The sequence below is a fragment of the Halyomorpha halys genome, unplaced genomic scaffold (assembly GCF_000696795.3).
Source record: "Halyomorpha halys isolate HHAL.00 unplaced genomic scaffold, Hhal_1.1 Scaffold689.1, whole genome shotgun sequence".
NCBI classification, from domain to species: Eukaryota; Metazoa; Arthropoda; class Insecta; order Hemiptera; family Pentatomidae; genus Halyomorpha; species Halyomorpha halys.
This window is the reverse complement of record NW_027113663.1, coordinates 739,888-754,149: the sequence shown is the minus strand read 5'-3', so window position 1 is coordinate 754,149 and position 14,262 is coordinate 739,888. Positions and strand designations below refer to the sequence as shown.

Sequence of the window (14,262 nt, the reverse complement as noted above, 5' to 3'; positions counted from 1 at the left end):
TATCAAAAGATTGTATTTAATTTGATTTATGTTTCATTTACGTAATAAAATTTATTAACTCATGTATTATTATCTGTTTTAGAGGGATTGGGAAAAGAAACCATGAAAGGGTGGAACGGGCCCTCATTGCTTCAACAATCCACTGGCGTAAGCCCCATGACTCAATAATCTTAATTGGACCCTGTAATGTCACTAGGCAATCCAAGGATAATGTAAATATAGTTATATATTCAAATACTTTGTAATATGTCTGAATTTATTAATGTTATTATCTTTTTCAGGAGGGTATAAAAAACAAAACACTAAAAGGATCTTTGTATTATTGTAGTATACATATTTATATTTAATGTATTATGCATTAGTATTTGTTTCAGAGTAAAATAATAGGAGAGAGAAATAATAAATAAATAATACAACAACCTTATATATAAATAATATTAACATTTGTGACAGTAGTGCAACTTAATCAAGCTGTTATGAAATCTCCATTTCAAGACTATGGATAGGGATACTTTATAACATGTCCTTTGTAAGACCAGCTTTTATTTTTATCATATGTTCTTTTAATTAAAGTAAATACAAAATTATTTTTCTGCAGTGTTAAAGAAAATAAATTTGTAATTGTTAGTGTTTTAATACAAGTTAAGTTTTAAAGTAAAACTGTTAGATGTATGATATGAATGTAGATATGAATATATATGACCAATCATAAAGAATACTAAATAAGAAATTGCCCAATAGAAGTTCCTGATGTTAAAGCAGTATTTTCAAATGTACAGGGCGGATCTGAAACAATTAATACCTTATTAGCAATAACATACAAGTATAGTAAAATAAAATGTATTTTAACATAAGACTATGCCTAAGTCTATAAGTCTTTAAGTCAATTTTGGATAATTATTGCTGTATCATGATATTTAATTGATTTTCACCTATATCTCTTCATAACTTTAAGTTTGATAATTTGAAATTTAATAGTTAGAATTGGTACAATTATCTAATTAAAAATTATACAGATCAAAGCTTTAACCAATGAAACAATGCTTTAATGGCTGAGCATTTTTGACAGATTTTTTTCATATGCCTATAACATGAAACTTTTATCGTACTGTCTCCCTTACCATTATTATTATTTATCAAATTGTATCTTTAAGTATCCTAAGAAATTTCAATTTTTTGGCATAACAGTTATATTTATGGAATGTGTAAAATAAAATAGAATTATTTGTGAAATGTGAATTTATCATATCACATTCTCCAAATTATAGAGCAATAACCCTATAAAATGCCCTGCTGAAGATCTGGTTAAATTCAGTATACATATTTCTTATAAAGAAATTTCATATCTCATAAACATTTTAAAAGTATAATTAAATAATTATTTATACTATATTACAATATAAACAATTTTAATCAGTAAAAATTATTATTGTTATATATATATATATATTTACTATCATGTTCGAGACTAGTAGTTTGATAGATAATAATAAACATATCCAAATATTTTCAAGTTTTATTAAAACGTATTACATGTCCAACATTTCGGCCGATCACGTCAAGGACAATCTTAATCTTAGTTTCACAGCTTCACATTTGTTTATAAAACTTTGTAGGCTACTGTGTCCAAGTCAATTTAACTCAGTCAAAATAAACCTATATTTGTAACTATAACATATAATAATAAATTCTATTCTGCACATTTGTTGTATTTTATTATCTTTAACTTATCACAGCAATATTATTTAACATGTTAACCTACAGTTTAAATAATATTATTTAAATTAATCTTTAACTCTTTAATGTTAATTAATGTTCACCGTTTTCCATTTTAGCTACTTTTTTAATGTTACTAGATTTAACTGACTTAAGGCTCCTCTTTCTTTTTAAAGTAAAAGTTTAAAAAGCAATATAGGACCATGGCTAAATTGCGGTTTTAGTGGGGCAGGTCGGCTGAGAAGGATTGCCTTCTGATATCTTTTGTATTATGGTCTCCTCTTGAGAGATTGTGACATGTTGTATGGCTAAAAAAGCAGTCCCTCTTGATACATGTAGGATTGCAAAAAATATTTTAAATAAATAGCACAATAATACATAACTTACTAACTAATAAACTATTATATTTAATTACATTTTATTAATATCACTAGAAAAACTGATATGTCATGTTACACAACCAGATTTTAATTAATGTACCATAAACAATAAATTATAACATATATTAATGAAATATAACTTACTGAAGTCGAACCATCCATCAGTTGCACCAGCATTCTTCCTCGCTGACTCCAAAGCTTGGCGTAGTGCCATGACAAGACCGTATGCCATAACTAAAGGTGGTTCTCCAGTTGCTAAAAAAATAAAAAAAACAATACAAATTTTAGTTTATTGTTTATATATATAAAACCAGAAAGAGATAAACATAATTTCTTTGATCATATTAGCATAGGAAATTTAAATCATGTTTACAATACCCTAATTTTTTTAATTTTACCCTAACTTGAAAAAAATTACAATGTATAATGGTTTATTATTATAAACAAAATGTGTATAAGGTACTTAAATGTAAATGAATCTTTCTGATACTTTGCAAAGGGTGCACTTAATTTCTTTAATTATTTATCACTCACTGTTTTAGTTCAGCTATCGACAGCTCCTTCTTTGATTTTTAAGTCATTTTGTTAAAACTACTGAAGAAATAATGTTATGCCAGGATATCAACGATATCAAGAGCATAGATGGGTTCCTGGAAGTCTTAAAAAGATTCGAGGAAGATAATAATTATAAGAAGACCTCATACACTTATACTGAGCAGAGGATTCAGAGGAAGATATTCTTCAAGAAAAAAATATCAGGAATCTTTTGACTAGACTGAAACTGATCACCCAGCTCTGTCTCTTCCTTTTTCCTCTAGACTTAGCTCAACCTTATCAATCAGCCCTATCAACTCTCATTTTTACCCTCAATATCTCTCCTCATCTGTCAGAATAATATTGTCAGCAATTTCCTTAAAAACCTACCACATTTTCTCTCTATAGCTTCCTTGATCTAACCTCTACTGAAGTTACTCGTGAATACCATAAATGCCAAGAATTGAGAAGTTAGCCAATAAAAATTTATTAAGTAAATTAAGGTATTCCTTATAATGGAAAATAATTATTCATTATATCTCATTATAAACGGAGAATGTTCCTTCCATTCCATGGGAATTCCATGTAAGGGAAATATAATACTATTTATTGTATTACTCTTAAGGAAAAAAATACTGTATTATACTATTATGTCTTTCTCATAAAGAGGAAATTACATTTTGGTTTCCCTTAGGAAATATAAATATATTAGTTATATGAAATTTACTAAAAGGGATATTACAGTTAATCAAGCAGGTTTTGGTCGTTAGATAAAAAGAAACATATGAAATATAATTTAAAGCCGAATTAAATATTTGAAGACAAACGATTTAACTGTTTAAATGCTAAATAACTTACTTTTACTTTCTTAAGAATATAGACTTACACAGGTAAAAGTTTCTAACAAAAATAAATATAATTTAATACATCTGAGATAGCACATTTTTTTCTTCAGAAATCTCAGAGAAAACTAAGAATTGTATTGTGACACTGCGATAAAAAAAAAAATTAACTTACTTTTTGAACGTAGAACCCCCTTAGGATTGGATGCATTCTTCTTTATTCTGACCACAAACTCTATAGGAATATCTTTTGGTCCTGGAGGATAATAATTCTATAAAAATAAAAGACGTGTCTCATTTTCCAAAATTCAAAATATGGACCTTAACATAACTATAGGTTGCTTCCTAGTCCTAGTGAGAGTGGGTGAATCAAGAATTGTTATCACCACAATTAAACAAATATAAACTTACCCAGTTAAGAATCAAACCCACACCATTTATGGGCTCTTACTCATGTTCACTTTACTATTAGAACCACTATGGTAGTTCTAGTTTTATGTTGATAAAATAGTTTTATAAAAACCTCTGTAGTCTAATTAATGAATCAGAGCAACAATTCATTAAAAAAAAATATTGATATTTAAAAGCTTAAATTAATTAATTTTTCATAGTAAGTTAAAATTAAAAAGCATATTCATAACCACATTAAGCGTATTTTTAGGAAACTTAATAGAGTGGATTTCTTCCAATAGAGAAAAATAGTTTTGAGGGTATTTCTTTATTTCTAAATTGATTACTCTGGTTATGATACTTGATTGATAAATTTAATATTCCAGGAGTATTAAAATCTAATTTCATTACCCAAGTTCTATCAGTAAGTAAAGTGCCGTCATCTTTACTATAAACTATTTTCTCAGTCGAAAAATAACCAAGCCCCATGATGTATGCTCCTTCTATTTGGCCTATATCCACCAAAGGGTTCAAACTTTCACCAGCATCCTCATGTATATCCACTCTCTTCAACTGCAATTGAAAATATATGAATTATACAAGGTCAAACAACTTTATCCTACAAATTATTAGGTATATAGGAATATTTTTCAATTTATAAATTTCATGAATGCTTCGGAATTGACCTTGAATCCACTCTTAAAGGATCCTTAATCAATCTAGCATTCTATTATAAAAATATATAAATATGAATATCAATTATAGCTGGGAAACAGACAAATACAAACTCACAAATAAAATATATTTATTTATATGATCACTTTTTGAACAAAAAAGAATAAAAATTTATAAATTTTAAACATAACATTTGTTAAACAAATGTATAAGTTTGAATGTTAGTAACTTATAGCAGAGTTATGCCTATACCAGCTGACTAGTGAATGGATGTCAAATGGTTTAATTTTGAGAAGCATACTGGAAGTATTCTCTGAAGTAACCTATCACATACTGGAAGTGCTCTCTAAAGTAACCTATCACATGCTGGAAGTATTCTCTGAAGTAACCTATCACATACTGGAAGTGCTCTCTAAAGTAACCTATCACATGCTGGAAGTATTCTCTGAAGTAACCTATCACATACTGGAAGTGCTCTCTAAAGTAACCTATCACATGCTGGAAGTATTCTCTGAAGTAATTATCACATACTGGAAGTGCTCTTTAAAGTAACCTATCACATAATGGAAGTATTCTCTGAAGTAATCTATCACGTACTGGAAGGGCTCTCTAAAGTAACCTATTACATACTCTTATACAGAGGAAACTTGAGCTCCCTTATCCCATCCACTGTTTTAAATTAAAATTTGCTTAAACATTTTTTTCCTCATAAATATGCAACACTTATAAGTCAAGTTTACTGGAAAAAAAAAATGTTTTCTCCATATCCAAAATAAGTGATCGTATGTTTAATAAAGATAATTATAATGTAATAAAAAAAAATTACTTGATATTGTCCAGTTAACATATCACATTCCACTTCTGAAACAGTCACTCCATACACAGGATAATCTGCAGGTATTGAATCAGAAGTTGGAGAATACCTAAGTGAAAAATTACTTTTAAATACTAAGTTATTGAACATGAATGAAATGAAAAGTAAATTTTAACCTGGAATAACTAGTCTCCTAAGAATAATAAATAAGCACATTTCAAGTGACATATGTTTGATTTATAATATCAAATAATGAAATTCCAAAACACAAGACATTGTTGGATTATATACTACACTGGTGCCAAAAAGTTGGAAAGAGTTAGTACCTTTGCAAAGTGTTGATCTGTACAAGGGTCCTTGTCCACCCTCAGGGGAGGAGTTGAGAGACCTATGAAGCTTAGGCTGAATTCTTGAGGACGCTACAAGCCCAGGACTGTCCATGTACAGCAAAGAACCACATTCTCCTCAAGGTGTCCCTGATCTTCCAAAGCATGAGGTTGAAAAACATTCCTAGTGAGGGGGGGAGGGGCAGCAGCAGCACCAGTACTGACTTGTAGCCAAAAGGTATATAAACTGGCTGGGTCCCTGTTCAGACATCACCAGGCTATGCCGAAGAACTGGGAGGGAACAAACCCTTAAAAATACCACTGAAGTCAGAGGCAACTGGCCAAAAGGTGGAAAGTAGAGGTGAAAAATCACCAAACATCTTTCATGATGGTTTGGCAAACAAATTGCCATACAGTATTTCCGTAATATGGGTCAGGACAGACATACATGTAGTGAACAAGGTGTTTCTCTTGCAGAACTCTGCAGAGCATCTGGCTCCAATTGCCTTTATGCTACAGGTGGTAAACTCCCCCCGTTGAGGAGTCAGGATTGGGATTAATAGGAATGCTTCTGGCCACGCAAAACCAACAGAACAACCTATGAGTACTATAATGGAATGAAGAAGGTATTATTAATAAGAAAATACCATACACCAAAAGATTGCAGGATGAATCCAATGATATAGCATGTATACTGGAGACACATTTAAACACCAAACTATGCTTTAGTATATGTAACTACCATGTCTTCAGGAAATACCGTGCTCATCAATTTAAAGGGGGAATAATTACTCATTTACTTAATTAATAATTAAAAATTCTATCCCAGCAAAATATATCTCTTCACAAGGAATATGTAAAATTTCCAAAAAGCCAGTGTTATCCAAAATCAGGGACTAAGGATAATAACCGGAGGTCTAAAATCTACTCTGATAAATAAAATGGGATCTATTACAGGTCTTCTTAGACTGAAGGATAGAAGAGATATATAAATGCTTAATTTAAACACAAAAGCTAATTGTATCCCCTAAAGTATTGGACAAAGGATACAGAATTGCATAAAAAGGCAAAGCCACCAAACTCTCTCAATAAAAGCTGAACTTCAGTTACAACAAATTCAGCCAGAAATAAAGAAGATAGTAGAGGACTTCCCGCGATGGTCATGTCCTCACAGACCCTCCATAGTACTCCAATTCATAAACTCCATATACTAAAAAAACTTGTTAACCAGAATCTTTAGCGGATGGTTCAGCCAAAAATGCAATTAGAATGGAGGTGGAGGTATCAGCATGAATTTTCCAAATAGCAATTACCACAGGGTTCAACTTAACGAACTATAGAGCCGAGCATGAGTCGTTACTGAAGGCAACCAGGCTCTAAGGCAGGTACTGTCTAATCTAAGGCAAGAACTGAATCAGCATGGAGGAAGGCCTATTAAAATTATAATAGATATAGCAGCCCTACCAGAAGGAAAAATACCCTCCCCAGGTGGAATTTCAAAAAAGGAAATTGGGATAAATATGGAAAGCTAGCAGATATGTACACGCTGCAATAAATACAAAATGAAAAAAGGTTAACTAATATGCAAAGCAAAAGTAGCACTTATTTGGACAACTGGAAAAAGTATAGGTTTGTTTTTCTAGCTTAACTCTCATCCCTAACAAAAATTTAAAATTGGTCCATCACCTCTGTTTGGTTGTGGAAGAGGTGACTATTAGTATAATAGTATTTATATAATTTTAATAGTCCTACTATAACATAGAGATGTATCATCCTGACTGGTCATGGTTTACGAACCATTAATTTACAACTTTAGGAGGTATATAAGTTATTCTCCCTAATCTACATATTTTTATAAATGGCCTACCAAAAATATTGTTATGGAATATATAGTACTAATTACAACAATATTACAGAAATAAATAAATAAACAGATAATGAAATTTTTTACTATTTAAATTAGTATGACTTAAAATAAGGAAGTTATTTAACAGTAAAATCAGAAGGCAAAACATACATGTAAGTGGCCATCAGATCAACACCTAGAGCAGAAGCAGCCTTCACAATAGCTACCCATGCAGGGTTACCATTTAATGATTCTTTAATTGGTAGCAGACGCTTTTTAATCTGTTCACAACACTTTAAAGTGGCCTAAAATAATGCTTATTGATTAATAAAAAAATTAGATAGTATTTTATATAAGTTTGTTTAATTATAATAATTTATAAAAATGTGTGAAATAGACAAGAAGAAGAAACATTTTACTTCTTATGTAAATAAAGAATGCTTTCAAACTATTTGGATGGGTGATTCCAAAATGTCTAGCCATGGATTTCATTTGTTTCTTATTTTCTCCTATTTTATTTTTAATATTCTTTTTGTATTTTAGTTGTCTGCAGTTTTCTTACTTTTTACCGAAACTGTACTTTTTGTAAAGTTATTTTAAAAAAAAATATGTAAGGTTTTCCTATGAATTTAAATCTAAGTATCAAAGAATTTTATTAAATGTAAATCTTACCATATAATGAAATTATAAGTAATTGCTGAATTGGAATAAAAAGAAGGCTGAGTATAACATTTTGAAACAAGATCTCAGTTCTAATAATTGAGTTAATAATTTCATTTAAAAAATAAAAAAAATTCATAAATAAAAAATACATGAAAGAATTGATCAGTTACTAAGGAAATATAAAAAATCATGGGTAATTCATTATGGGAAAAGGCTAAGGTTGCTAATTTTACATCATACTTTTGTCCATAACTTATTAGGTAAAATTTAATAATAATTTTTTATAACAGTTGTCATATAATAAATTTTTAATTTTCAAACTTCACATCAAAATGCATTTTACCTATTTTCTGACTTAATTAATTTTACAAAAGTATGTTGAATTATTTTTGACAAGAAATCTAAATTTGAAATTTCTTGTATGATTGTGCTTCTTGTCTAGAGCTTTGAAATTGATTCACTGCAGAATGAATTTTGTTTATTAGATAAGAATTGGAATTTTAAAGGTATGATATAGAAAAAAAAACACTTATTATATATACATATAGCTATATATATACATCGAATGGTATAATTGAGGCAGTGGAGTGTTTATATTACTCACATACACAACTGCATCTGAAGTAATACTGGCTGCTGCAAAATTTTGGTTTGGAGCAACATTATTATAGCATACTTTGGTTTGTATCATATCCATATCAATGCCAAAAGCATAAGCACATGCCTGGACCACCTGAAAAAACAAAACCATGAAAAATAAAACTTCTATGTTACAACCTTTAAAATATTAATCACTAGTTTTTTACAGCAATGGTGAAATTTACTAATGCCAGTAATAGATTCTACAGGTATCTTTTCCAGTATTGATCATATAATCATTAATAATCTTAAATTTGAAGCCTTAATAGAGAAATATTGTTTCATAAAAAATAATAATAATAAAATAAAGAAACACATAAAAAATTAATTATATGCATTTTTGTTTAACTCTCATTTTTTACTAGAACCGAAATAAAAAAAAAAAAAAAAATCCAGTTTTGATTTGATTCTAGTATTGCTAGAAAAAAATGTGGAGCTTGAAGACCTCTCATATCAACTAGTATAATCAAATATAAGGGAAATTTAAAAGCATAGGCATTATCAAGGGTAAGGTAAATCAGGGAACATTTTTTTCTATTTCCAAATCTTCAGGGAAAACTATAAGTAATTTACATCAACTGTTTTAGTATGATAGAATTATACCTAAATATTCTTACTTAATTTATATTTGCTCAATAAATTTATTCACAACATTATTTCACTACAGGCTAATCCATTTCAAAGCAATCTCATTGTCATTAGTCAGAAATCATGATAAGCACTTGTTTATATTTTAACTAACAAATACTTGCAACTTCACTTGATTCAACCAAAAAGGATAACTAGCCCAGAACAATATTACAACTATCTATTCATAAAAGTCAGACATTAAAATAAAGTTTTCTGTTATAGATGGTTCTTTTACGCATTGCATTGCCATGGAAGAAGACCTGTGTTGTCAAGAAAGAGGGATTTTCATCCACGCTAAGTTGGACTTCTCCCATTTTACAGAAGAAGAAAATAATCCCGTTTTTAGACAGTTCATTTATGGGTAGAAGGAATCCCACATATTTTGAGACTAGGAGGGCTTGACCTACTGGACGGATGCAGAGGATAAGGTGCAGTCCCACCAGCAAGGCACTCAACTGAAAACTGGGCTGCATCACAGTCATGTTTTAAAAATTATTCCCGAAAAGTTAATCAGAACCTCTAAATAGAAATATATAATAAGGGAATATAAAAATAAATTGTTCATTTTTGGCAGGAGTGACATGCGCAAGCCCAGCACATTACCCCACTGCTGTCGCTCTCCGAGTGCGAGAAGTAAAAAGGAAGAGAAAAAAAATGTAGTAGCCAATCCTAATAATAACAATATGTCAAAGATAATATGGAGTTATAACGTATAACCCAATAATAACAGAATATAATGAGGTAAATTAAATGTTAAAGAAAGCATCTCATACAGGACAATTTTATTGAGATTCATGCCAAGATACATATTTAATGTATTCGAACCCCTCTATTATGGAAACCCTCCACTTCGAGCTTAGACAGTTTGTTTCCCAATAGTAATTTTCACTGCTCTATAATGGACTGAAGTTATAAAACATGAATGTACAGAATCCATTCTAGATTCCAGATCTGAATTCCTTGAATGATGTTTGAAATTTGACATACCATCCACCAGTTTTCGAAATATTTGTTTTAGGATTTATACAATGATTCTGAAACAACTTGTTATTTACCGATATAATCAAGAACTAATTTTGCATTAAACTTTGTGAAATAAACATTGAAAAATTTTTTCATTATTGAACTACATCTGTTATCTGCTTTGTAGGAAAACTTTTTTAGACAATATAAGATTCTTAATAAGTTTCATTAATAAACTTTATGTTCTTACGCAAATGAAAATAATAAAGCATTTAACCTTAATTAGTTCAATTAGAATTATAGATTTTATTAAACATGAAAAGTTTTTGTCAAAAATAAAATTTATGTTGTCGCTTAAGCTATGGTACCTACTAAGTCAGACAAATTTTTTATACCAATTAAAAAAGGAAAAAAACCAACACGTTGATTACGAGACATTTTGAATGAATTTCTTAATTGAGGTAAGACTATTCATGTATCAAACAAAACAATGGTTTAGACGAGAAGTTCTTAGAATAAATCTTTGATTTTCTTAAAAACCATACTATCCCTTTTTAAAGACTTAAGAGGTATCATAGTCTACATGGCAATATGTAAATAATTTTAATACTTAATTTTTGTGTTCATCTTACATTAATCCTTTCTTAACAGAAATCACTATATAACCATTAAACCACTATATAACCATTAAACCACTATATAACCATTAAACCACTATATAACCATTAAACCACTATATAACCATAAAACCACTATACAACGGACAAAATAATCTTCTTAGTTGGTGTCCATTATACAGAGGTTTCACATTTAAAAATTTTTTTTTCCTAAATATAGGTATCAGGATGCTGTTCTGGCACATTATGTCTCCAATGAAGCACTGAATATACCATTAAATCTTAAACTGTAAAGCATTTATAAATCAACATATCAATCTTAAAAAGTTACCTTTGTATTGATTCCTTGTCCCATTTCAATACCACCAGAAGTAATTGCTACAGTTCCATCATCAGCAAAAATTGATACTACGGCATAAAAACTAGGGAAAAAAACAATCCCAAATCGTATTGGCATGACAGATATTCCTCTTTTTTTCCATCGATTTTCCTTGAAAAAAGAACAAATATGACATTAAATAATAAAAATTCAACATTAAATTTGGCAATGAAGAATCTTACTTTGTGCAATATTAATGCCAAAATCACATGAGTTATAATTTTCAATGAGCGTAGGATAGTAATTAATTTTGCCTGTGAGAGTCGCTTTGCCGAGGCCATAGCTGGTCCTGAGCACTGGTAAAAGAGGAAAGCTATGGCATGGGGCAAACAACCCCATCTATGTATAAAAATCTAATGTTACGAAAGCTCAAGAAAGGTGCCTTGGATTTCAGATATATAATGCAATGAAACATCTTAAGTGAAATGTACATATCAATATATTAACTTGTAACTTGTAACGTGAGGGACACTCTTTAGACCTTTGACAAACTCAGACTAAACGTGGTGTCCATATAGTGGCTCTTAAGGAAGGAGACCATTCTTGGGAACAGTCATGACAAGAATATGTAGTGAACCAGGGATGGTTTTATAACAAAAGACAAAGAGTGTGTTGCATAAACAGATGCCACAGCAAAACAAACCTCAAACAAAAGAAACAACATAGTTGTACCATGATCTGAAGCAGTGTTGCCATTAACAGTGGTGCTTTATTTATAATTATATTTACAAATTGTTTAGGTTACAAATAAACCATTTTAACCACAAATCAAATAATAAAGTTTCTGCAACAGAATACAGCCACATACCTAAGGAAGTATTTCATTAAATGGCCACTTCTCTGTTGCTATGAGTTATATCTTGATAATATGTAACCTAAAGCCATACTCAATAAACGGCCTATATCTAACACAAAAGGTGTTCTTTGAATCACACGGATAATTCTTGAGGTTAGCATGTGAAAAAAAAAAATGTTTGCGTTATATAATAGTATAGGCAAGCATAATTTATGTACATGAACCCTTAGGAGATTAAGATAAAGGAACCAAATAAGATTTCTGCATGAAATTATAAAGGGTATGTGACTCCTGTCCCCAGTATGACATAAAGATCATTGCAAAAGTTTCGGAAAGGAAGAAAAGTACAGGCCCACAATAGGAACAGTCTGCATAATGCTACAAAGGATAACAGTGATTGACTGATATAATTTGCAGTATCCAAAATGTCTATTGTAAATAAAACAGTATATAGTAACCTCACATAAGAATATTCTCAAGCAGGTATGGTGTGAACTGAATTGAAAAAATGCAAAATAAATTGACCATTTTCTTGTTGATGCAAGGTACTATAGTTTTGTAATGGATGTAAGAAGCTCCAAGAGCCTGTAAATAGAGTTAGATCCCTGCCCAGTTGTGATGAATTTCAAGTAGGGAATATAGACTATTAAGTTTTCCTCCTCCACATCAAGGAGAAAGTGGAGTACTGTTAAGTTCGAAAGAAATCTTCTTAAAAGAAAATATGGATTGAAAACCACTTGAATCTCATAGGACTTAGACCCGACTATTGACAACAGGTGGAACAAACTAGAGAGGATAGTAATGATCATAGATGTGGGAACTCTGGGATAGAGCAGCAAAGAAGAAGAAACGAGAAGTTTAACAGAGAATCTAAGAAAATAAAAGAGAAACAGACTATATAAGAGCTTGTAGGAGACTAGACAAACTAGATAACAGAATATGGAGTACCACAAACTGAAGCGAGAGATAAAGAACACCATCAAGAAGAAGAAAAAGCTAGTACATTAGCTATAAATGGGTTTAAGAGCCTATAATAAATGGTGATGATAACTGTAGACAGAATGATTTATTTTTATGTCCATTTAGCCTTCTGACCAATAAAGAGAAGAAATTTATTTTGTAAGAGCTGCAGATCAAATGCAACAATTTGCTAAAGTACTCCAATCTCAGAGATATTTTCTTATAAATTAAAACATGTTTATAAGAATACTTACCTTATTAAACTGATTGACTGCTGCAAGCCTTTTTTCATAATTTGAACTTACAATGGCATCCTTTAAAATGTCTTCAACAGCAGTTGCATATTCCTTAGAAAAATTAATTCTTCGAACATTAAGTGGATCCAGATTACACACAGATGCAATGTGGTCCATGATGTGTTCAATTGTAGTAATCCCTTCGAGGGTTCCTTAAAAAAAAATTGCATTAAAGATGAGACGTAGCTCACAGATGAATTGGGAAACTTATTAATGGATGAAAAATGATGTTTTTTTCCAATTAAGTTTTTGGTGCTGCAAGTGATATTTAATGAAGAGACTTAATATAGTAATTTAAAAAATGTTGGATGTATTTAATTAAAAACATAATTTAATGTACTAATTACTACTTTGTAATTGTATTGTTCAAAAACAATTTTTATTATAGGTTTTCTATTTTGTTACATACCTGGAGCTCTTGCAAAGCATGACGATGCTATATCTGTCTTAACCAAGTATCCATTTACAGTCCAAGTAGATGAATCATAACAACTCGTGATTCCATCTAAGGTAAATGTCATAATATTGTCATTATAAGAACATCCAAAATCCTCATAAAGATTTATTGTAAGACCAAGAATCTTGCCTTTTGCATCTACCTTAACCTAAATTAGAAACAAAATTCTTTATTCAACCGAAAACTAAAACTTTCTGTTTATTTATAATTAATTTCAAATCGACTCATGTCTTTCTGTTATAAACTCACATTCATGTCTTTCTGTTACAAACTTGGCTTTGAATTTTTTCATGATCGTACAACTTTTCCTTACCATTTATTTCATATGTAGCTTAGCAA

The 14,262-nt window shown here is 30.1% G+C and overlaps 1 protein-coding gene across 2 annotated transcripts in view; it reads right to left on the bottom strand.

Annotated features, from left to right (window-relative positions):
* Positions 1–567: 567 nt before the first annotated feature.
* LOC106685395 (uncharacterized) overlaps positions 568–14,262 on the bottom strand; it is a 35,495-nt gene continuing 21,800 nt past the window's right edge. Inside the window, exons 18-27 of one of the 2 annotated variants that reach the window (XM_014428028.3) lie at positions 13,876–14,071; positions 13,425–13,618; positions 11,367–11,525; positions 8,791–8,919; positions 7,695–7,828; positions 5,364–5,460; positions 4,274–4,435; positions 3,648–3,744; positions 2,241–2,351; positions 568–786 (exon numbers count right to left, since the gene is read on the bottom strand). In XM_014428028.3, the coding sequence (XP_014283514.1) occupies positions 719–786; positions 2,241–2,351; positions 3,648–3,744; positions 4,274–4,435; positions 5,364–5,460; positions 7,695–7,828; positions 8,791–8,919; positions 11,367–11,525; positions 13,425–13,618; positions 13,876–14,071 (1,347 nt within the window). In that variant the 3' untranslated portion in view covers positions 568–718. Of the gene's footprint in view, positions 787–2,240; positions 2,352–3,647; positions 3,745–4,273; positions 4,436–5,363; positions 5,461–7,694; positions 7,829–8,790; positions 8,920–11,366; positions 11,526–13,424; positions 13,619–13,875; positions 14,072–14,262 lie in introns of those variants that run through there. The other variant, XM_067051053.1, reaches the window with a different exon arrangement.